We start from the raw sequence: 26,628 nt of genomic DNA, 5'->3' as shown, positions 1-26,628 counted from the left end.
TTGGTGGTTTATCTTAAAAGTTAAAGTTTAGGAAAGCGAATACTATGTTTACTTGAACCAGGAACTTAATTCCGGCTCGAAAAAAAACAAAGCAAATTATTGAAGTTTAGGGCAGGGCAGGTTCTGTCTCTAAGAGCCACCAACAAGTTTCTGGGGTGGTTTTTTATTTTAGGACTGCACTAACTATCTCTGGCGTAGACTGCGAATTATCTCTCGCAAAAAAATGTGCGTTTTTTCTCTTAAATTGAGTATTTTACCATATTTTCGTTATTTTCCATGTGCATCATATAAATCTGCTGTTTTTTTGTTTTTTACAAATTTTCCTATTTTCATCAAAAATGTTTATGGTTCAATAAAAAAACTCTTATTATGAAGAAATCCTAGGAAAATGGTTTTTTCTTCAACACAGTAGCAAATCTTTTCAAAGGTTGATTTTAGAACGCTTACGAGAATTTTTCAGGAGGTTGAACCTCGTGCACGGAGCAGTTTGGTCTGTCTGATTGAAACGACTTATTCAACGGAGAAAGCACCAAGGACAATAAAAATCAAATCTGATTTTCCAAATTGTTCAAGTGGAAACTTAAACAGTAAATATACGTCTTAAAAATTTGGAATACTCGAGGACTCAATTTCTAATGAAAATGTCTTCATATGCAGTTATTCATTTTTAACCCATAGCGGGTACGGGTGCCGGTAGGGTGTGGTAGTCCAGTGTGAAAGGGCTCATGTCTTCTGAATTTTCCATAGCTCTTTCGTCTATTGTTATTTTCAGAAGAAAATGGAAAAGAAGTTAGTATCCCCTGGTCTTTAGAGATTGAAGCATTACATCTTTCCATGAGAAAACCATCTATGATTGTCAAGTATGAATTGATTGAGGATGCTTTGAATACCAAATACACGGATGTGATCAACTTGGAAAGTTTCGCTCTTTTAAAGTAGGGGAATAAGGAATGATGTAAAGCTCCTTGGGCCAAAATGAGTAAATAGCCCCTTGGCGAGAGCTGACTCATGAAAGCCGTAAAGATTAGTTCCTTTTTTATCATAATAAGTTTATCATTTGTGATACTAAAGAGATTACGTTTTGATTGATGTTTTATCTAAAGCAAGACTGTGATTGCGTTAGGAATGTTTCCTAGAAGGGGAAGGGGCGATGGATCCCTTTTGCGAGATGGTATAGAAATTAACATTTTTGTGTAAGGTACTGCCTCTTGTGAGCTACATATGCTGAACAAACAGTAACACTGATATTCTACTCAATTGCCTCTTACTTATGCTTGAAGATCCTCTTAAGAGTTGCATCCTAGGTTGGGCATGCACATAATAATTGATTTTGGAAGGGTTATGTTTCGGTGAGGAGACACGAGTTTCCAAAAAAATAAGTGAATTAGATGCGAAATCTAAAAACTTTGACATTCCTGGGAGTGGGCTATAATGTAATTTCGTGGAAAATACAATTTCCTACATTATCAGGATAAAGGGTTGAAACATGTTGGAGTACCTTCCAGAGGGAGAGAAAAGTGAAATCCTGAAATCCCTTGGACCGTGGGCTTAAAGGGTACAGTGTGAGACTATCTCTTCTGTAGGTTTAAACGTAATAAATTTAGTTGTTTAAAAAACGTTGCCAACATTGTTTATTTTATGCCAACATTTAGTTGTTTAATCAGTGTTGCCAACATGATGCATTTGTACCGTTTCTGGTCCGGAATAGAAGTCCTCGTACAATATGGTACATTCGGATATTTGTTAGTACAATTTGAATCCTCCGGTACATTTTGGTTTTATTTACTCCCTTAGGATTTGGAGATTGGTCAATATTCAGTTTGTCAAAAATATTTCGCTCGTTGTTACCTCTTCTATGAATATTAGCACAAGAAAAGAGAATATATCATAGAAAACGTTCCGAAACCGGTTAAATCAAATTCGTACAAAGCAGTACTGCGGAATAAATTAGCCGCATTGCTAAGTAACAGGTCAGTCGAATGCAAGGTTGCCACCGTTGGGGATTTTACCAAAAAATTAGCGATTTTATCGTAAGAGTGGGTGAATTTATTATTTTTGCATTCCAGCTTCTGACTGAATACAGCGAGGCAGTACTCATTAAAATGCTATTCAACAGACTTGATTATCAGTAAAAAGCGAATCTATTGCATATAAAAATAGCCGATTATGGAAGATGACTAAGAACCGTGCCACCTATATTAATAAAGAATAAAATTTAAGGAAAACATAATAGAGAATAGTTGCAGCATCTACGACGTGTAGCTCGATTCTAAGTTTGTTGCGGGTGCAGAAAATATATTATACTATTTCGAATTTAGCCTATATTCACATCCTAACCTCTAAGTCGTGGGGTTATATACATATTTCTAGTTATCAACTACTATAATAAGCATAGATAACAGATATAATATAGATAACATCGTCAACTATAATATAGATGACAGATAACATAAGCAGAGACGCCTAAGTCAGTGGGCTATATACGAATTTCTAGTTATCAACTACTATAATAAGCAGAGATGGGCTACACACAAGATGAGGTATAATTCTAGCTGAGGGGCTTTTTACTATCTTGGAAAATAGTTGCACTAGGAGAGTCAAACTATCAGGAATTAACTCATACCCTAAATTATACCCAGGAGTTATTTTCTAGTTCCCATTTTAAGGTCATTACTGTTTTATTTGAAGAAAAATTAAGATTTTTCTGGTTTAAAAGTAATTGGCTTCACAATCCTCGACACTTTTATAAGGCCCAAACTTCAGATTGTAATAGGAATACTTTTATTCCAATACCTTTTTTCTAAAGTCTTAAATTCGCTGTAGGTAAGTATATTTTTTTTAAACTAATTTCCTCTTTGTCTCTGAAGTGTATGTATCTGCAATATCTGGAAATGAACACATAAAACGGAAACTGTAATTAGTTCTGTAAAATTTAGGGTGATTGGCCTTAACCATAGAAAACGGAAAAAAAAAGTTACCATGTTTAGATATGAGGATTGATAGAGACAATAATGAATTAGCTTTTTTAATTATCGAAAAGGCCCGAATAATAACCGTTAGCTATCCTTTATATCACATGCGTAGGAGAGTTGTTTTCTAGCTCCCATTTTAAGGTCATTACTGTTTTTTTTTATGTCTATGAATCTGCAATATCTGGAAATGAACACATAAAATGGAAACTGTAATTAGTTCTGTGAAAAAATCCGAATGAATGTGGCATTTTAAAACCTTTTGGTATGAAAAATACTTCTCTTTGTTCTAAAGACTAGTAGTACCTATAAATGCACCTAAATACATAAATACAATTAGCAAGCATAAATTCACTTAAATTAGATATTAATATGCATCGATAATTACAAAAATGCATTATGAAAATTACTTAAAATACAAGGCCATTCGGCACACTAAGATTGTTCACAACCAATTTACCTTTCGGTGGTTTTTTGGTGATTTATATTGCGTTCAGTGGCAACTCTGGTTGAAAGGCGAGAGGACGATCAGTTGGAGCTGTGAAATTTAGTAATAAAATACTATTCAACATACAGTTAAGTAGGACTGGATTTTTTTTTAATTGAATTTGTTTTCCTTTGAATAGTTTAAAGGTGCGCCAATTTACGATAATGTAGTGAGTAGGGACAATGAATAAATTTCCCTTTTTTAATGAAAAAAGGTGTTTCTCCAAATCTAGGGGAGAGGGGGATTTTTTTTTATTTTTCAAAAGAAAATGCCGAACAAAATTATTGTAAAACCAAAAATGTAATTGAACAATTTTTTGGAGCTTCGTGATTTGAAATCAATCAATTGCTGAATTGATTTTGTATGATGTATCTTGGTCTACTTTTCACTTCGTTCTATGCAAGTAAATATTTCTAAAATTACCTCAAGGTTCGTACACAAGGTTTTAGTCTTGAGGGAGGGGCATGCATTTTAGGAGGGAAAAGCAACTTTATAAAATTGGCAATTATACGGTAGATAGTGGATATTGGAGAAAAATTGCAAAACTAAAAAAATCTGGTGGACTACCATGGTTGCGAACCACTGACGTCCAAAAAGAGTGCAAATCAAGGTAGAAAAAAGAGTAATGTTTGCTCAAAAAGAGTGCAAGTCAAAAATTTGCACGCCCAGGGCTGCCTAAGCTTGTGCATCACCTCCGAGTTATAAAATAGTGCAATTCTAATGAAAAGTGTGCAAGTTCGTTACCCTGTTCATTGGGTTAATAACACTTCCGACGAAATTACCAACTACTGACACTCAAAGTGAATGAAAACTAACACCCAAAAAGAGTGATTTTAACTCTTCTGCTTCCCCTTTTTGGTAAAAAAGATCGCATTTTATACGAAAAGTGTGCAAGTTGGCAACACTGTAGACGACAGGCTTGGGCTTTTCCTTCGAATGTACTTTCAACAATGATCAAATCAATCTTTTTTTTTTGACAAACTGGCCAAAGAAGAGAGTAAGCAATTATTATCGTAATTTTCGTTTTGCATATCAAAAATAGCTATTCTATGATACATCTTGAGGTTCGCTACTTCTATGGGTTTATTTTTATTTTTTATTTTTCCATGGGTTTATTATTTTCTAAATGACGATAAGTGGTAAATTTTTAACCTACTTTTCAAATGGTACAAATTAGTCTTTTATGGCCAGGGCTTCCACTTTTAGGGAGATTACCCTATTTTAGGGAGAATTCACTTCTTTTACGGATACTTATTTTGAATATAGGGACAAAGGGAAATCTTGGGTAAAGAAAGGATTTTCAGGGAAATCTGGGGTAAAGTAAGGATTTTCAGTGAAAGTCTGATTTCTTCAAACAAAAGGCTGAAAATTTCATCATTGTAATATTTTTTAGTGAGAAAGATCTAAAACTTCATGTTGAAACATTGAACATGGTTAAGTGTAGTGATGGATCAGCTGAGGGTCTGACTAACTGCATCAAACAATTCACTGAAAAAAACTCGATTCCCTGGCAAAATATTGTTGGATTTTGTGCAGTTACTACTAGCGTCATGTTTGGAACGTCATCTGCTTCAAAGCTAATGAAAGCCATGGTGCCTCATATCTTGAATGTCAAAGGCTCGTACCATCTTATTCACTTATGTTCATCCTATGCATGCTTGTCACTTCCCAAGACACTAGAAGACTTAGCACGAAATATCTATGCCCACTTTTCGAGGAGTGCTTCCATGCGAGATAAGTATGCCAAATTTCAGAAGTTCTTTAAATGCAAAACATTCCCAATTCTTGCACCAGGACAGACTCATTGGTTGTCCCTTCAGGCCTGCATAAGAAGGCTTATTGAGCACGGACTCAGCTACAACCAATGACCTTATCTTGTCAACATTACATAGCAAGTTGAAAAAACCATACCTCAGATTTATGGAATACTCTCTTCGCCTCTCTAATGAAATGATCACAGTTTTTCAATCTGAGCTTCCACTTCTTCATTTCCTAAAGGCAAGTGTCAGAAAACTTGTGAATCATGTTGCGTCTAACTTAATGGAACTAGACTATATTCGCAGTGTTGGTTTGTTTACCGAACTGAATCCTTACCTTTCAAGTGAGTACCTGCCTTTAAACCAGACATATGTGGGAAGAGCTGCAACCGGTTCAATGCAAGAACTCGCAAATGTTCAAGAGCCAAGTGATAATATTGATCTCTTTTACCAGTCTTGTCAGAACTATTATATAATCAATCTTGAAACGGATAAGAACAATCTCATCTTGTCCCATGATCAGCGACGTCACTATTCAACTTTTTGTGGCGGGGGGGGGGGGGCAATTGATTCACTGAGTGGCTGATTATATTTACCGACTGATTTGAATTACATAGTTCGTATATTGAACTTAAAAATCAAGTGGATAAAATGGTTGCCTTTACTGGCTGAGACCGTTGTTCTCACATCATTTATTTTCATTAGCCCATTAAAAAAAGAAAACGAAATTGATGGCACTGAAATGGTTACAAATGGTCTTATGTCAAGACGCTATTCAAATGTAGAGAGAAGATTTTATTTTAAATAATACACATGAAGTAAATATTTGTTTAATGCAAAAGCAACAAAAAATACTTTATTAGACTATTTCGTCGGAAGCAAGGGAGCTTGTCAGATTGTTTAGCATAAGAAAATAATTTGATTCATAATCGAAACGGCAAAATAATGTGCTCTTCTGAAGCACATCTGAATTTTTGGAAATGGAGTTGTTTTCCCTCATTGACTTTTTAAAGCTTCTTTCCCACCCCCGCATTATCTGTACTTTGGGGCTCTATATCCATCTCTCTGAATTCACTTTTTTTAAGATACTTTTTTTAGCTAGAACTCAGTTTCTGCACTTTTTTTTCTGATCTAGGGATCGGAAAGAAAGAAGGAAGCTGATTCGAAAAAAGGTATATATCGGCCTAAGCTTGCTGGTCCTCTCGTTCTGCATGTCAAAAAGGGCCTTAGCATGCTCTTGAGTTAAATAAAGTTATTATACGAAATATTTTCTCGTCTTCAAGAAAAATTTGTTGAATCTTTTTTCTCAAATACAATAGCAGTGTGGTCTAAGAGTAGCCTTTTCCCCACAGGATTTCGTGACTATCAGTAAAGATCCTATTTTAGCGCTACATGGGCTATGGATTTATAAAAATGACAAAGAAATGAAAACACGAAAAAAACTGTTTCACCATGTGCCTATACTTATCTTTCCAAACTCATGTTCCCTTATCCCACCATTCTTCGATTCTCCAAAAGCCGCTCTCTATGGTGCATCGTCAGATGGACTTAATCCTACAATTCCGAACGGTCAGTTGCCAGCACAGCTTACATACCAACACACTTATTAAAACTCTATTTATTTTTGGGACACAGTGCGCGGTAGCGATGCTAGCGGCTGGAGACAGGAAACTGGCAGCACAGGAGCACAGCTTAGATACTAATATTGGTACCTAAGCTGTGTATGCAACAATATAGAATTGCGTTTCCGCCTATGGTATTGTAGTACGATTTATGCGTCAGAGCGCGGGCTTGGAGGAGGCGACAAGTTCAGAGCTCAGTACCGAAAGCTTCTCATGGGCAAGATAGGAGTTTTCATAACTGTATTGGTATTTCAGCTGTGTAACACAGCCTATAATAGACGCCAGTTGCTTGGAGTCGTATCTTCCCCATAGAAGGATTTGAACACACATCTTTAGACTAGGCGTTAACCTCCGGCGCTCCCACAGCCAATCAGCGCGAAAAGATGTTGGCTCTATTCCGGGAGTGAAAACGAAAACTTCTGTTCTGACCACCGTTAATTCTATCATTATACAATCCTTATTAGGATTGTATAAAAATTATGTTATTTCATTTGTTAATAGATATGGCTATCTGTTATCCGTCCATGCGTTCTATATAGGCTGTGACTGTGAAATCCAGTTTCCAACTGCGAGAGTGTCTGGTTTTGACGAAGCGCCAATTAATGTCGCGACGATAGCTACGTGTTGCTTTTGAAAAATGTTTGCGCAACTGGTGTCTATATAGGCTGTGGTTCGTTTCCACCATTCTTTCCTATACTTTTACCCTATTCTCAATACTACACCCATCAAATCTGTCAAGTCCTTACAATGGGTAATTGTGCTATGCCTTCGGAATGAAAAATTAGAACGTAAATTCAGCTATAATCATATTTTGCCAAATAAGAAGTATAGTTTAAAAGTCAATCTTCCTCAACTATTTGAATAATAAAGTCTTGTAAAGAGAATGCTTGAGGTACAGAGGCGATTTAGGGGGGTACAAAGGGGGCAATTACCCTGGGCGCAAAGTTTATAACCGTTAAATCCATTTGTATTTTTTAAGTTTTATTTCTATTAGAATAAAGTACAGGGTGCAGTTAATAAATGGAAATAATATATAAGTTATTAATTAATAATGCTGAATACTTTCAACAAAAAATTAAAAAACTTACAAATTAATTTATAAATCGAAAATATTTTTGTTAATAAATGAAACTTCTGGTTAAAATTAAGCCTGAAAACTATATGAGAGAGGATGAGGTGATAATCAAGATTTAGCCCCAGGTTCAAGAGAGAACGGAACCGCTACTGTTGAGATAAATACAAAATCGAAATAAAGTAATCAGTATTATAGGGTAAAACGAAACAACAAGTTCTTAGAACTTTAGGAGCTTCGTATCCTTACCAAATTTTGTATTTCGTAAATTACACAAATATTTTGAAAATACTGCCATATGTTGATAGATTTATTCGTAAATCAATATAACAGTAAGCTTAACTTTCGAGAATACATGAAAAAAGCTATAATTCTAAAGGCTAGTTGATATTTGGGAAGCATTACAATTTTTCAGATATCCTACAGAGAATACTTTTTAAAGTTCAAATTCGTAAGTCTTGTTTAAGGTCATGGCCTATTCCCCAAAATAAATAAATAAAAAAAAGCGGTGATTAAACCATGAAAATGAAAGAAAAATTAAATAAAACCAACTCCTAATTTTCAAGATATGAGCAGGATAAATTTTCGGTTCAAGTGAATGCTTCTTCTCAACAATTCACAGTCCTATTTGTGGTCCTAGTAATAGTTTCAGTACAATAATTGACTAAAAACATAAATACAAAAATGAAGAAAATCGAATGAAGAAAAAAAATGAATGCAAAACAAGCAGAAAAACAGTTCGTAGTTTACCAAAAGCAGAGCTTACAAGGTAAGGTTCTTACCAATTTCAACGAAAAACAGAACAATAGAAATATAATAAATAAATAACAACAAAATTATTTTGCAAATAAAATATGATGAGGGGGAGCCTAAATGAATTGTCTTTAACGGGGTAATGTCGATAACTTCTCCTGCGTTAAAAAATGTGTACAACATGTGTTCAGAGGCATAACCACAGAAGCTTCCAATTAAAAAAAAGAGAAACGTTTTAAATAAAATAGATGGCACACAAAAGATGAGATCAAACTTATGATTGTTTCAATGTTCAAATTGGGACAATGATTAAAACCGATATAAATAAAAAAAACTACTGGCACTAAAATTAGAACAATCGAACCTTTTTTAAAGACAACATTTCAAACTCTCCAGGGGGATGTATATTTTGTTCATTTCACAAGAAATATTTAAGACTGATGCGAAATATATACAAAGTCAGGTGAATAAGAAAAATTATATCCTGTGTCATAGAGAAGGCCAATCCTCTAAAGAACCTTTCGTTTTAGGAAAGTATTGAGAACAATTCGAAAAAATATAAACACTGTTAAAAGAAGCATTATGCCACAACCCACACGAAAAATATTAGTCCTTAATGTGCAAAGGACAGCCACCCTCCCAAGTATAACATTGTGCAGGTATGGTCAAGCATGTATCCAGAGGAATGCTGCAAACTTCAAGATCTCCCCCCCCCCCACCAAAAAACAAAAGAATATAAATATTATCCTGATAATTTCTCATAAAATTGTTTGTTGTTGTTTTTTTTTACTATACTCCAGACAAATTCATATATATTTGTCTTACCATTCTTATTAACAAATTATTTTCCCAATTTATGTTTAAAAGATAAAACAAAGTGAGGTATATTCAAAAAAGACCCTATCGTTTTCTTAAAAGTAGTTTACAGGAATTAGGTCATAACATGAATCTCATTCTTTTTTTCTATGGATTTCTGTTTTACCTTCATATCTGTAGGGATAGTAAATACTATTTTTTTTTAAATAAACACATCTCTCGTACTTATATAAGGGTCATTCAGTAGTCAAGTCGATTAGCCATTTTTTCTTCGCATAAACTTTAACGTGAAAACCCTTGCTTTACTCCAAGTTTTACGCTGTTTATTAGTTTGTGCAAATTTGATGATCAGTGTCATAAAATGACAAAACAGGTTTGGTCATTAATATTTTCTTAGAAATAAATAATTGGATTTTCTAATTAAGCTGGCTGACTAATTTAAAGACATTTCAACAAAGTCAGAATTAAATGTCCATTAACCCATCTTTCGCGCACAAAAATGATTTTTCAATCTTTCTTGTTATTTGTTATATCACAATGATCAATTGCCTCCTGATTGACACATACTGTGTTGATTAAAAAGGAATAGTGTTGCAGTGACGTCCACTCGCGAAAATTAGCAGAACGCAAAATTGTGTGATTTTTTCAAAATATAAGGGGAGTAATTGTTTTTTGGTTTTTAATATATCCTATGGAAATACAATAAAATGGCAGTTTTCGATTAAATACCGAAAAAGGCTATTTTATAAAACCGGGGGCAGGATCTGGGTGCATCAGCCCTCCCTGAGATTGACGTCATTGTATTGTTGCGCATCTAGATTTATGCTAATTAAACAGTCAGAGGAACAGGGAAACAACAAATAAAAATGAGAGTCAGAACAATCCCACATAAACCATTTCAACTTGTCAAAAGTCGGGGAACTCCGAGTTACAATTAGCATGATAAATCTTCGTCTTATCTGAGCACTCAAAATAACTTTCAAACACTTCCTCATATCCCCTATGTTCCCACCATCGGCAAAGTTGTCTGTTCCATTCACATGGCAACACGTAATAGAGTTCAGGATACTCAAATCCTGTGAGGGTGAAAAAGTCCTGATCCCCCAAGTGTCCTTTAAAGTTGTATTTAGCAGCTAAAACATCAATCACAGTTTTACTTAGCAAAGAGGCATATTCAACAGAACTTCTTAGCTTATCCAAATCCATTAGAATAACACCACTATTAAAGCCTGGGAAACCATTTTTACGTGGCCCTCCAAATGGTGTGTTGTTATGTTTTGCACGGTAAGTATGAAGCACGTGTCTGTACACAGGGGTAAGTTCGTGGGTAAGGCCTATCACATTATCTTTTTGAAACTGCGAAAAATGAAGGAAAAGTTCTCTAATATCGGTGACAACTTTACAGTCTACATCGATGAAAACGATTTTCTTCAAAGTTGAAGGGGCTGCTTTATAAAAAGCGAGAGAAATGAAAAATAGGGCATCAGCGTAATAGGCGCCTGGTTTTGCACTGAAATGTGCTTGCATTATGCTTATGACATCTTTTACTTGTTGAGCGATATCTTGCAGGAAATAGGGTGTGACCTAGAAAAAAAGGCAAATTATTTTTCATCGTAAAAGTGGAGGGGTGAATCGTACAAAAACTAAGGTAACGATATATACTTCCATTACTTTTTAGTTTTTTTGTAGTTTTTACCTTTTTTAGTTTTTTTTTTCTTCTTTTGTATTAATGCTAAAGCCAAGGTTCGAACCTGGAACCTCTCGGACCTAGAACCGGGAAAATAACGCTTTACCAACTCAGCTACTTCGGCTTGAATACATTCGTTTTTGAATTGGTATATGATGAAATAATTCAGACGTCATATGCGGACAGACAGACAGACAAACAAACAAACAACTTATATATATATATATATATATATATATATATATATATATATATATATATATATATATATATATATATATATATATATATATATATATATATATATATATATAAGATATTAACCAAAGGTTATGTGAAGGTTATACTTCATTGCGATTAACCTAACATCACTCCTTGGGTGTGTTCCGTATTGTTAACAAGTACCGATACATGGTATTTTCACTTTTTGGTGGGAGAAGGGGGGTTGATTTATTCTGATAGATTTTATATATTAATATACATTCCAAACTTGAAGTATAACAACGTATTCATTTTCTATTCATACTTGCATGCAGGATGGGAAGAATAACCCCCCTTAGATACGGCTTTTCAACCCCAAGGAGAAACAGAAGAGTGTGTATTGAACTGTTATTTCAAACTAAAGACAAAATGTATTTTAGAACAATGTTTTAATTCTTTATGAAAAAAAGAATGGAAAGTAAAAAAGAAATGTATTTAATCACTCGAAGATTAAAGTCAATAATAGCTAAAACATTTTTTTTATAGTACAAACCGACTATATAAGCAGGTAAAGAGGGAAGAAGTTGGGACAACCAACAAAATTGACTAGTAAAAGGTCAAACATGGATTGATGGCAACTTGATTTTAATTCAAAAGCCCTAAATGAAATATAAGCTAATTTCAATCTGGCTTCCTCCTTCGACTTACTAGACTGTCTCAGTACAGACGATGGATCGAAAATGAGGTTTACATATCACAGTCTAGGCGCCAGTCTGTCGTTTCATTGTTAAGTTGGATTCATTTGCTCCCGGCAGGATTAAATGACTTTTTGGGGGTGTTCCCTTTGTCTGACAGGAAATTTACTGACAAGGAACCTGAGGAATACACTCATAATCGCCCAGAGAAAAACTAGAGACCAATTATTATTACAGAAATATATAAACCTTTGCTTCGAAAAATGGGATAGCTTAATTTATTTTAGATAAGAGCCTGCAATTTTTTCAGTTCAGTTGGATTTGTAAATACAAAACAGTTGGTGGTAAGGATCTGTAAGCACGGAGCTATTCGGCCCAAAAACGAAATTTGACTACAATAGATACACAAAAATAATTATTTTTTTTCCGATTCCAAGAACATAAAATTCATAAAGTTTAATGTTACCCAGCAAACGCTATGAGCCTGACAGAATTTGCGTGATATTTGAAAAAGGAGAAGCCCCCCCCCCCCAAAAAAAAAAAAAATGTCAAAGAACGTTAATGAAAATTGTACCATCAGATTCAGCGTATCAGAGAACCCTGCTTTTGAGATTTCAGCTCCCATCTGCAAAATTGTGGAATTTTGTCTTTTTTTTTTTTGTTTTTTTTTTGCAAGAAGAAAGAAAACGGGTGCGTGTTTTTTTGTTCATTTTCTTTTCCCATGGGGGTGGTCGCATTGAAACAATGGTCCGATCGGGATGGGGCTCAATTTGAACGGAAATTAAAAGTTTCAACAGCCTTTTGTAAGTGACCAAAAAGATTGGAGGACTTCCAAGTTATCTGATTAAAATTTTGAAATAACCATTATGTTCCGCATAGTTGAAAGGCCCAACCACTATGCCTCTTAAGAGGACCTGAACCCCCCCCCCCTCAGTCTCTGGGGAAAGGACTGTGAGTGATAGATTTTGGCCATTGTTTACATACAGTATTTGTTATTGGGATGTATAGACATAATAAGGGGGGATATTTTGTGGGGAGGGAAACTTCCAGGGGTGAACTATCAAGGAGACATTCTGCTAGGGGTAAATTTGCCAGAATTCCAAATACGATATTTATGTTATTTGTCTTACTGACTCAATTTTACCTGTGATGCTCAAGGGGTGATTTTCAGGAGGGTTGGAACTGTTTAAGGTATTTTGCATGAGGGGAGGGATTTTCCACGAGATAAACTCTCCGTGAAGGAATTTCCAATGGGACAATTTCCCGCGGGTGAAACTCCCATCGGGGGTGATTTTTTACGGAGGGGAAATCCATCAAGATTTGAAAAATGATGAGAAATAAAATAAAAACTATGTTTTTTTTTCAAACAAAATAGGTAAATTGGATTTTCCATGCGGACTTATCCGCAGAAAATGTTCAGCAAGGATGGAGTTTTTCAGGCAAGGAGAGAATTTTTTGGTAGGAGATATTTTTCATGGACCGAGTAGGGGTATTTCCTGGTATTATTTGAAAAACGTCCTTAAATCCAATCAAAAGTATATGTTTTTTTACTGAAAGTAAGGAGCAATATTAAAACTTGAAAAGATCGGAAATTATTCCGTATATGAGGGGGACTGCCCTCTCCTCAATACCTCGCTCTTTCGCTCATGTTTTGTTCCAATGCCTAATGAACGAATCGTGGAACACAATGGTCATTCAATTGGAATAAGACGGTTTTTTAAAGCACTAAACAACTTTAATGTGAAGAGCAAGGGATTGAGGATGGGGCAGTCCCCCTCATATACGGGATAATTTCTGTTCGTTCTAAGGGGTGTAATATTGCTCTTGACTTTCAAATGAAAAAAAAATTTGTTTTAGAAGAAGTGATCAAGAAAACAAGGTACAAATCGAGAACTTAATTTTTTTCGAGGGATTGTGAAATATTTTGTGCAGGTTGAAATGCTTCCACGTCTCCCAATCTTCTCTGCTTTTACTCTCTGTCTCTTACAGCATCATACAACAAGGCTTAAGTTCTTCCTTTAATTTTAACATACCTTAAAATAAACTTTCCGAAAAAGAAGTTTTTCAAAGAAAAGTAAAGACCGTATTAAACTTAAGATCAGGAGAACTAAGTTCCTAGAATAATTCAAACAAACAAAATTACTATACCTTTAAAGAATAAATGAAACCCAAAACGAACAGAAATTAAGTAAACAATCATACAAAACGAACATACAAAAGTTACTAATATAAATGAGTAAATAAATCTTAAAACGAATAAAACTCAAATTCAATACGCAAATCAAGCTTAAAACGAACAAAAAATAACTACAAACAAGAGTCTGGCTAATGCCCACTCCCCCAGCTGTAAAAATCTATACTCGTAAAATAGTCCCCCCCCAAAAAGGAAACAAATTTCTTCATGAAACCTCTAAGTTAGACTAATTTAGGTTGCGTTAGGTTTATCACTTTTAAGTTAGGATAGTTTAGTTAAGTTGGCGGTATTACATGATGGTTGTCAAGTTACAGTGACGAATGAAATTCTATTATCAGTTCTAATGTTGTCTTTTAAAGTTTATCAACAATGGTTCTATTCATTTTAAACGTTGACATCCATCAGGTAGGATTTTCATAATACCAGGCACGACTCTATAGCAAAATGCTATATTTAGATAATATCCCACAAATTTTTTTTATTAACTTGCATGATTTTGACAATACCCCCAAATAGGATTTTCATAATATCGGACAAGATTTTGATAGTACCACGCAAGATTTTGGTAATACTTAACAAGATTTTGACGATATTAGACACAGTTGTGATAGCACCATGCTTGATTCTGACAATATAAGACAAGTTTTGATAGTTCCAGAAAATGTTTTGTTAATATCAGGCAAGATTTTGATAATACCATATAAGATTTTGATAAACGAAAGGATCTGAAGCTGAACTGGCCAGCCATGAAAAAGAAACAAAGAGAGAAAACTCAATGAAGAAAACAGACAAAACGAGACTTCGGCTAGTAGCGAAAGACAAAACAAAACGATGAGGATATTTCAGTTGTTTTAGTACTTTAATTGAAGTAACTCTAGTAGGAACAGTAACCCAAGTGGTCAGTTGCGAAAATTGTAGTTTAATATTGATGGTGTTTTTTTTATGTGTTTTTAGTTTGTTACAATTTTTTAATCTTTGTTTATTTTACGGTGAAGAAGCCTCGTTTTTATAGAGGCGAAATATCCGCGTTGTTTTTTTTTTGTCTTTTCGATACAGGCCGAAGTAATGTCTGTTTTCTTCATTGAGTTTTCTCTCTTTGTTTCTTCAAGGCTTTGATAATACCAGAGAGGATTGTCATATTCGACAGGGTTTTGATAATACTAAACAAGAGTTTAGGTAAGATTTTGACAATCAAACGTAGAATTTTTCGTCCTATCATACAAGGTTTTGGTAATACAACGAAAGAAATTGGTAATACTTAGCTAGATTTCGATAATAAGTACACAATTTTGATAGAGCCATGCTCGATTTTGATAATATAAGACTGGTTTTTATAGTACCAGAAAATGTTATTTTAAAATCAGTTAAATTTCAGATAATATCACGCAAGATTTTGGTATTACTTGGCAAGATTTTTGATAATATCACACACGATTTCGATAGGACCATGTTTGGTTTCGATAATATCACAAAGGTTTTGAGAGTACTAGAAAATATTTGTTAATATCAGGTAAATTTTGATAATACCATGCAAGATTCGGTTCATAACTTGCAAGATTTTGATAATACGTGAGATGGTTCTCATAACATCAGACAAAATTTTGATAATACTAGACAAGGTTTGGTAATACCAGGCAAGATTTTGATGATGCAAAGCAAGACAAGATACTAGGCAATATTTTAATAATGCACGATAATACAAGATCTCTTTTGATAGTACTAGAATGTATTTTGCCAAATATGGTAAGGTTTTGGTAAAACCACGCAAGATTTTTATAATATCTTTTAAAATTTTGATAATATCAAAGAGGATTCTCATGATAACTGACAAGAGTTTGATAATATTAGACAAGGTTTTTTGATACAAGGCAAGACTTCGATAATGCAACGTGAGATGTTCGATAATACCATACACTTTTTTGATAATGCTACGCAATATTTTGGTAATACTTGGCAAGATTTGGATAATACCAGATACAATTTGATAGCACCAGGCAGGCACGTACGTAGGAATTTTTGTCGGGGGGGGGGGGGGCAAAACCATCAAGGGGGGGATAAACGCCCTAATATCAAGGATAATTCTATTTTGCTGTGGAAAGCAAACTCTCTTTACAAAAAAAATAACAGTATAATTGCTAATTACTTCAAAGAGGGTAAAAAGTTCAAAGAGGGTACAGAAAATGGGTTAATAATTGGGCAACGACTTGACTGGATAATTGCTTTGCTGTAAAATCTCCCAAAAAAAGGCTTCACACATGTATCTAGATTCTTAATAAATGTCCAACTTTTGCCAGAAATTCCGAGAAACCATGGGGAAATTAAGCATTTCACATTTTTTTTTTGGGGGGGGGCCGAAGTCCCCCCCCCCTGCGTACGTGCCGGGCACCAGGTTAGATTTTGATAATATTAAACAATTTTTGATAATACTAGAAAATATTTTGCTAATATCAGGTAAGATTTTGATAATACTTGACAAAATTTGGTAATACCAGGCAAGATTTGATAATGCAACGCAAGATGTTCCCAAGAGTTTGATAAACGCAACTAGGTTTTTTCTTTAATGTTTCACCTTACGTGAATGATATTGCAAAGAAAAACTTTACGGGAATATTGTTTGCAAAAGAAAACTCATTCCGTTATCTTGAAAAAGAAAAATGTCACTGTCACGAACCAGTACATCAGTACGGTTTGTTTTTTAAATATTTATTCTTACGTGGACTGTCACTATACGAAAAACCTTACGTGGATGTCGTTAAGAAAAAACTCGTTCTGTTGTCTTGAAAAAGACAAAAAATTAGCTGGCATGAATCAGTACAACTAGGTTTGTTTCTTTTTTGTTTCGACTTGCGTGAACTGTCATTGCACAAACAGATCTAACATGAATTCCGTTAAGACAAAGACTTTTCTCTTTTTTGGGGGGAGAGGAGATGAACCTAGGGACACGGGAGCAGGGGCTCAAAAGACATGGGTAATGGGGGCCAGAGGGTCATGGGAAATCTAGATGGTTATGTTTTATTGGGTGCCATGGGCATAGGGTATGGAAGGCCAGAGGTTCATGGGGAATCTTGATTGTGATGTTTTTTTCTGAGGGGCATGGGCTGCAGAGTGCCAAGGACCAAGATGGGCACAAGAGACGGAGTGTTATGGGCCAGGAAGCGCCGCACTTCCTTCGACCACAATGATCGACGGGATATTGAGTGTCACTGGCTAAGATGTGCCACAGGGGATATTTCTGTTATTTTTAGAGTCTGTACTGCCCGAACAAAAATTCTGGATATAGCCTTGCTTTACAGAATCCAAAAATTAACCTATTGTCGTCTTACTTAATGAAGATAAAATAAAGGGTTTTGCTCAAATCTAGGGTGGCATTCTCATTTTTTTCATTTTTTCTACCGGAGGCCTAGAATCCTCGTACACGGTATCTATGTGGGGAATAATTACAAATAGAATCAAGAACACCAGTCTGTCAGTTCTGAGTAGATAAATGGTAATATGATACACCAATAAAACATAAAACAGTCTCCTACTTGTAAAGGATGACAAGATCTCTTAGACAGAGAAGGTTTGAGATTAGTAGATATGAGAGAAGAACATAATAAGATTTTTGCGATTTAGCACACATAATTAATCAGTAGACATAAAATGGCATTCGTTCCGTATTAGGGTTATTCCATGCCAACAACACATGACAAAAATATCTTGGAAAAGTACGAAGGGAGGGAGCGCCGACCATTCTTGCTAGAAGGACGTATTCGGATTACCCCATACCGACCTGAGATAACAAAAGTATGGGGTGACGGTCATTCTTATTATAAGGATCTATTGGCTAGGGGGCAACTAGCATTCCTGTTATAAGGACGTGTTTGGGTACGAACCGATGAATATTCCTATTTTAAGGACGGTTGAAAAGTGCCAATAGAGGGTTTTCCGATCATTCCTAACATAATAAAAGTGGAAAAGTGCCAACGGAGGGTGCTCTGACCTTTCCCATTATAAGGACGATGGATAAGTGCCAAAGGAGGGAGCACTGATTATTCTTGTTATAAGGACCGACATTGGAAAAGTGGCAAGAGAGGGAGCAATGCTCATTCAGATTGTAAGGAACTGTTTGGATTATCCAGGCAGCCAGTTGCAATGAAGATTAATCAATCGAAAGTGACAGGGAAGGGGACGAAGCATTCTATCCATATAAGGGCGTATTCAGTACGGTGTGGCGACTATTAACATTATAAGGATGGTGGAAAAGTGTCAGGGGGGAGGCTGACTTAGCTCCCTGTAAACATTCTAATAATACAGGTTAGAATAGTCTGTTTGTCTTAGTAATAAGGTGAATTGTTGTTTGTTTTTGTTGTTTTTCTCGTTGGTATATGAGCTACGCTCCCCATCATAAATATTAATTTAATATAATAAACATAATAATAAATATAATAAAATATAATATAGAATATAAAATTCTACAGTTTATCAATATTTTAATGAAGAAACTTGAATAAAGAATAGACTATTTGTAAACAATCGACGAATTTCACAACTTACAGCTGTTTCCCCAGGGGCTATGAGCGATAAAACCCTCCAATGACCCATCAACTATGCTGAACAAAATTGGTGTCTAGAAATTATGATCGGATGACTTTGGGGAGAAGTAGGGGGGGGGGGGGGCTAGTTGCCTCCAATCTTTTTAAATTACCCATTTTGTCAGATTTACTTTTTAACCTTATTATTTTTTAACCCTTTTAGTACTGTCACTAATTCTTCCTCACAAAGAAAATCTTCCTTCACATCCAAGGTATCACATACTTTTTCATTTTCCTCTATATCTTTTCTTGCAACTGTACATCGGTAAAGTGAGCCATAGCTAAAATAGAAATAATATTGCCAGTTCAAGAGTTAAATAGTTGTTTCATTTTTTGGTGGCCGGGCACGTACCCCCTAAAAATTTTTTTGTACCTCCAAGGAGTATGCGTACAACAGATTGAGGCTAATTTTTGCTTCTTCTTGCTTAATTATAAGCTTTTTTTATGACATTTCCCATGTCCTAAAAGGATAATATTGTTCCACATTGGCTAAGTAGGCGTATCCCACGGCTATGCACAAATTTGCGAGATTTTCGGAGCTTTTCTGCAGTCTAAACATAAACCTGTTAGCAAACAATTTCCCCAACAATAGTGTTTCGCCATCCTACCAAAACTTTTAGCTAATATTGTTAGCAAACAACTGGACGGAAGAAAAACCTTTTTTGTTCGGGACTGGTAGGTCATTCTCATCTGACCTATTAGTTGACCATTTTACAACCAACGAAAAGAAGGAACGACGATCTTTTCAATTTTACATTCCCGGACAGGAATTTTACATTCCTGTACGGGAATGATAAAATTTCATTTACCACCATGTCCCAGGAATTTCAAGTAGCAATGAGTCATGCAATTGTTATAGAAGAGGATGAATCACCAGGACAAGTAGACCCCCAGGAATTTACCAACTCTTGCAATGAAAATGTAAAAAAAAAATTGAATTTATCGTCTCTCTTTTGTGTAAATGGATCGCCATTCCATCTTTGAATAAGCGGTTTAAATTCTCCGACTGAAATTGCCTTAGCTGGCAATATAGAAGTTGAGATTTCACATTTTCCTTTTTCAGATTTAGAGTGATACCAGGAAAAACGGGCTCGGTGTAAACTTGGGATTGGGACTGTTGAAAATGAAAACAAGTCTTACTTCGTAACATACCGAACAATTCCAGTTAACATATTTTGACTGCAATTGCACTACACTTTTCCCTCCACTCTCCCCCTCCCCCTAATGTGCAAATATACAGCCCAAGTTATATATCTCCCATGTATTTTTCCGCTTCTTGATTTCGTCACCGTTGATTAAATTTACGGTAGGCTACACAGGATGAAACAAGAGTGGCACATGAGAAACATAATTTGGACTATATGTTTGTCCATTAGGGGTAGAGGCAAAATATAGTGGAACTACAGTCAAAAAGTGTTTACTACAGTTATTCTACACAATATGAAGTAGGATTTGTTTTCTTAACACATTTCCTTCTCAATAACCCCGATTTTAGGCTTATATCACGGCCAACTTTTTAAAGTTTAAAAAATTCAGTACAACGTGGAATCCCAATCGGATGGCGTTGAAATCGCTTTTCTCAGAATGTAGACCATGGTGCTCTACTTCATGAAAAAAAAAACGGTTAGAATCACAGCAGACATGAAATTTAGCAAATAGCCAAGAACAGTGCAGACATGAAATTTAGCAAATAGCCAAGAACATTCGTTCTCAAACTTATTTAGACACTGTAGGCTACCCCTTTTTACCCACAAAAAAATTCAAGTACCTCTTCTCAGTTACCGGTACTATATAAACTACTACTACTAACAATAACAACTCACCGCAGCACCAAGCCACCTGACACCAGCACAGCTAAGCACGCTTCTCCTCCATCACAATTTATTCGAAAGTCCCGCTCTTTACACCCTCCCAGGAGGATCCCATTTCCTTTAAACCTTTTTTATGACATCCTCCCACCCTAGATGAGGACGACCTGCTTTCCGTTTAGCTCTAAACGGTTGGCAGAAAAGGAAAATTTTCGGAAATCGGTCATTCTTCATCCGCAGAACGTGCCCCAGCCATCTCAACCTTTCTCTCATCATAGCCCTAGAAAGCGGGATTGAACCACGTTTTCCGCTCAGCCAACTGTTTGAAATACAATCAGTAGGCCAGGTACCCAGAAAAATCCGTAGGCAATTTCTCTAAAATTAACATCTAGTAAACCTTCATCCGCTTTTCGGAGCGCCCATGCTTCAAAGCCATATTTGACCACTATCATCACTGTACCTTCCAATATTCTAATCTTGGTTTGCAGACTTATCTTCCTATTCTTCCAAACTGTATTAAATGTGAAAAAACACCTGAGCCTTGTCTATTCTACTTTTATCATCTTCACTGCTCCTGGCGTCTTTGAAAAACTATGAAAAAACACTCTGAGCCTTAGCATTTCTACTTTTTAATATCTTCACTGCTCCCATCATCTTAACTAATAATACTACCAAGGTAAGTCAAGCTGCCTGCCTGATCAATCTTTTCGTTAACCAACATCACCTTTTCTTCTTCATTTATTCCTACCTTTAGTGATTTAGTCTTCTTAACATTAATTTCAAATCTATCCTAGCCCCCAAAACTCGCAAAACCTCCAAAAGTTCATTCGTTTTGCTCAAACTTTCATCTAGGATGCTTAAATCATCAGCATAATTTAAGTCCGTGAAAATTTTTCCTCCCAATTGGACTCCGTGGTCTCCCATTGCCTTTCCTGTCCTCCTTAAGACGAAGTCCATCAAAATGATCCATACAAAGGGGGATAGAACACAACCATGCTTAACGTCTGATATAATACAAAACCAGCTTCTAACCTCATTTCCTACCTTAACCGCAGCAGTTTTATTCTCGTACATAGCATTTAATGTGCTTGTCTAGTATACCATACAAGGATAAGACCTTTGCTAAAGATCTAGTATCAACAGAATAGAGCGCTTGCTCATAATCTATAAAACTTTGGACCAAAGGTGTTTGACAACTATGATACTTCTCTTTATTAACCTAAGAGTAAAAATTTGGTCGAAACATCCTCTAGCTTTTCTAAAACCACACTGTTCTTCTCTTAAAACTTTGCCTATAGCATCTCAGTCTAAAAAGTATCATATTATTGATTAATTTGCTATCTACAGGGACGAGACTAAGACCTTGATAATTACGAACACATTCTTATGACCTTTCTTATAGTTTTTTTTTTTTTTACATGCTTCACGGCTCCATCACAGATGATGATTTGTCACTAGTCCTGGTAAGTGCTTTCCAGCACTGAGGTATTTGTTATACCTTCTCTTGAAAACGTCAAGGTTTAATTAAGGTTTTCAGTGGTATAATTCAGGTTTTCCTAAAAATCTTTAGGCACTTCCCCTTTTCAAAAATCATATTCGTAATCTTCAGTAACCTATTTCTAACCTCAGAGCAACCATGTTTAAGACACTCATTTGCCACACTATTAGCACCTTTTTTTTAACTTTGTTTTTATTTTATTTTTGATTTTTTTTTTAGTTCTATCGCAAATTCTTCCTCACAAAACAAATCGATACTTGTGTATTATTCAGAACACACTCAATAAGTGAAGTTAGGTTCTTTCGCAAAACAAACTACGATGCCGGTACATTTTAATTATATATTTTATATATAGAGGTGGTTAGGTTAGGTATTTAATATAATGCACCCCGCCCCCCCCCCCTCAATTTGCAAACATATAGCCCAAACTTTTGATAAAGCTAATGAAACCAAACTTAACAAAAAAGTCATGTTGTGTCCATTGACGCACTGTTTTGTTGTGGGCAACAACTCATTACCCTGGAAAAATATAATTGCTTCTTTTTCAGTCTTTGGCAAATCCCAACTCTTCATTTCAAAATCCATGTTCAGACACTATCTTCTATCACTATGCGTAGCAAACGAATTTAAGTTTTGTCTTTGTGGCTATGAAACCGGATTTTCTCATAAAATGTACCTGTACCGTAGTTTGTTTCACGAAAGAACCTAACTTCACTTATTGATTGTGTTCTGAATAATACACAAGTACCAACAAATCTTCCTTCACATTCAAGGTATCACAAACTTTTTCATTTTCCTCTATGTCTTTTTTCATTGTAGACAATAGCTAAAATATAAATTGTCAGTCGTGATAAATTTAAAATGTATTGTTTTGGCCGGTCTAACACCCCCTAAAAATGTTTGCGTACCCCCAAGGGCTACGCGTTTAACAGTTTGAGAACCATTGGTCTATTACATAATGGCTAATTTTTGCTTTTTTCTTGCTTAATTCTAAGCTTTTTTATGACATCTTCCATGTCCCAAAAAGGATAAAATTGTTTCACATTGGCTTAGTAGGCGTATCCCACGGCTATGCACAAGTTTGCGAGACTTAAGGGGCTTTTCTGCAGTCTAAACAAAAAACTGTTAGCAAAGAGTTAGCAAACAGTCCCACAACGTGAAACTTCTCAAAGGGTCTTAAAAGGCAACAAACGGCGTAGCAGTCCAAGTTCAAACAACATGACAATGGGCAAGATGTGCACATAATTCCGTTTTGGAAGGTGGGGGGAGGGTTTTCCTCCAAAGCAGGTAGGGGGCAAATAAAAAATATTTCTGTTTAGATACCAAACTGAAAACAGCGGAAACCACTGCATAATATTTATTCTGAATTTTAAGTGGTTCATGTCTAAACCCTGTGTGCTTCCCTTGACCCTTTGTGGCCTTTCCCCCTATCGAAAATCCTAATTAAAACGAAAAAATGTAAATTTATGTTGTAAAAAACAAATTAGATAAAAAGCCATATGCCCAGTTCAACACTCTTTCCAAAGATAATAATCACTAATATCGCAATCGCGTCCTAGCCCCCCCCCACACACACTTAATCGGGTTTGATATAGTCCTGAGCTGTATACAAAAGTTTGCTACTGTTTTTTTTTTTTTTTTTTTTTTTTTTTTTTTTTTTTTTTTTTTTTTTTTTTTTTTTTTTTTTTTTTGGCTTTATGGACCACCTATTGACTAAAAGTAAGCTCGAAAATAAATTCAAATCCAAAATCCAAAAACTTTAGTATAAATCATTTGGCCAAATTCAGCACCATTAAGGAGAAATCAGGGACACAATTACGATCGCAGTGGCTTTTTTATTTGATAGGAATCGATTGGAGTACTTCCTACTCTATGCGATGCATTGCCAGAATCAAAACTCTCAATCACAATAGTGCGGGCGCGACAATTACGTTAAACCCCCCTGTCCTCCATTCCTTATTTAATAACTTCATAGAGAACATGGCAATATTGGTTTTGCTTTTTGTTGTTTTTTTTTGGCAAAGTTAAGAGCACCGCTGTTCCACTGATTGAGCACACTCCTGCCACTGGGAGCCCAATTTTGCCACGCCATGTCAAACCTATTTCTTCCATGTGTGGCATGTACACCCTGGTGTTCAAGGGTTTAAAAGTGATGACCCTCAATTTTTCGCCCATATGTTTGAATAACTTTTTTGAAATATTAGGAGATGTCCCGTTATATTTTAAGCCTAGAATTAGGGCTACTGAGAAGGAGTCATGTTAAGAAAACAATTCTTTCTTCATAAAATGTAGAAAAATTCTATTTAATATATTTTGACAGCATTTCCACTATACTTTACCCCTCCCCTTCCGCCTAAATCCGCAAATATATGGCCCAAACTACGTATTTCCCATGCGTTTTGGGGTAGCTGTGTTGGCCTCAGGCGGCTTGGTGCTGTAATGAGTTATTAGTAGTAGTAGTAGTAGTAGTATTTTGGCATGCGTCATTTAACGTTATTTAAACCTGTGTACAAATCAAGAGACGGAAAAACACATATGAGACATCTACCATATGACTATATGAGGGTAAAGTTTATTTGTGATGCAAATGAATGTTATATTTAGATTAAGGATGCAATTCTGGGTACATGTTTGCACATTAGGGGAGTGGGTTTACATACTCGCTAAATATATAGGTTCTAAGAAATTCAAGAATTTCTTAGAAAAACTGCAAAAACAAGGAAAGAAGTGAAGATAAAGGTACTCCCCCTGCAAAATGTTAACTATGACTATTCTGCATATTATGGAGTAAGATTCTTAACATATTTCCTCGTGTCCATCTGGCCTCCTAGGCTTATAATACTGGTTGGCTAAATTAAGGAAATATATCATTTGGGCTATATATAGGTACAATAAGGGGGAGGGAGTAAAGTATAGGGGAACCACTTTCAAAATATGTTACCTTAAAAACCTTAAATCGCACTTGCCAGCGATAAAGACAATTCCTGTGAATGCCAGTCACTGATACTGATAATTCAACTGGTTAGGTGCATCCCATATTGTGAGTCAAGGCTAACTACAATTTTTCTTCCTTTTATGAAGTATTCGTTGTTTTTAACATGTGTCCTTCTCAGTAACCTCAATTCCAGGCTTATAAATATCCCCCTTTTTGTACAAACAATAGACTAAGGAGGATTAGATTACCTTGACAGGAACTCTGTGCTGATTCTCCAATATTCTCGTTACATGTTGTGCCGCCAGCAAACTTTGGTCATCCGTAATTAGATGAATGTGTATAGGAGATCTCGTATTTTTTAAAATAGATCTTACCAGAGTTTGATATTTATGTTTAAGTACCCCATTTCCAGTGATTTTTGTAAATATTATTCCAATATCCAAGTAATCTTTTTCACTCAATAAATTTTCACCTAAATACACCGTTTGTTCCTCCCATATTGAATCCATGGGAATCACTCTGTTCTTCTGAACCATTTTATTTTGCAGATTGTAATTTGTGTCAGATAAGTTCCATTGGGTCACTAACGATAATTTAGTAATTTTCAAATTTTTGGCAACTTTTCCAAGAAATATGCCGAACGAAATTACACAGATTAGAAATAGCCATAGAAGAAAACATTTTCTCACAATTCTTTTCATTTGCACCACATCATTGAATGGGGTCTTCTCACAGACTTATTGATGTTTATGATCCCACCGCCTCCGGTTGGTATCACATCTGCATTTGGTATGCCCTTTGGCTTTTTGTTGCCTGTTTTACAACTCGTCAATTTGCATTTATACGGATCTTATAAAAGCGTTTATGTTTTGGTCATCGGGTTTCTTGAGAGCTTAACCGTTTAAATGTATAATGGTTGTCGCGAGTAGAGACAGTAATTAAAGTGGATGTGAAAAAAATTGTTTCAAGGACGACCCTGGGAAATTTTTACCATTGGAGGGGGTGAATTTTTCGGTGAAATTGTGTGTTTGTATAAGCTAGAGCGCTTTAATTGTGTGAATAGGTAGCAATGTCTTAATTGAATGAAAATCATCTGGTTTTAAATACATCCAAGTACAAAGGGCGACAATTACACAGGGGCCTAAGTAAAAAAGCAAAGCTTTTTATTAACGATTCGTTATTGACTTCCCGTTTACTCTCTAGTTCTAGCAGGCAGAGCATCCACAGCCAGCCGTGGATTCATTGGTGCACTCGGGGATTTGCTTATGATGCAGAAGATCTTATTTATTTCCCAAGAGCTTACAATGATGGCAAGACCGTATTAAAGGGGGAGGAGTTAGAGGGTTTTACTCCCTCCCTCTCCTGAAATGTTTGTCCGACTAGTAAAAACGTTACAAAAGGTAAAAGTGTTTTGGTTAAAAACAAATGTTGAAGTTTTTTTGTGTAATCCATTCCCCCACCCCCGAACGACAATCCTGGATGCTGGATGCGTGACGATCCTGCAATAAGCATAGCTGAAAAATGAGCCAAAATTTACAAGAGCATGCAAAAACTATATTC

At 35.5% G+C, this 26,628-nt stretch overlaps 1 protein-coding gene across 1 annotated transcript; it reads right to left on the bottom strand.

The window, feature by feature from the left end:
* Positions 1–8,204: 8,204 nt before the first annotated feature.
* LOC136033497 (xyloside xylosyltransferase 1-like) lies at positions 8,205–25,821 on the bottom strand. The gene is made up of 2 exons (XM_065714245.1): positions 25,317–25,821; positions 8,205–11,060 (listed from the first exon to the last, which is right to left on the bottom strand). The coding sequence occupies exons 1-2, from the start codon at positions 25,767–25,769 to the stop codon at positions 10,383–10,385; spliced, it is 1,131 nt and encodes a 376-aa protein (XP_065570317.1). The 5' UTR covers positions 25,770–25,821; the 3' UTR covers positions 8,205–10,382.
* Between the last annotated feature and the right edge of the window lie 807 nt (positions 25,822–26,628).

The sequence above is a fragment of the Artemia franciscana genome, chromosome 1 (assembly GCF_032884065.1).
Source record: "Artemia franciscana chromosome 1, ASM3288406v1, whole genome shotgun sequence".
Taxonomy (NCBI): Eukaryota; Metazoa; Arthropoda; class Branchiopoda; order Anostraca; family Artemiidae; genus Artemia; species Artemia franciscana.
This window is presented reverse-complemented; position numbering and strand designations above follow the sequence as displayed.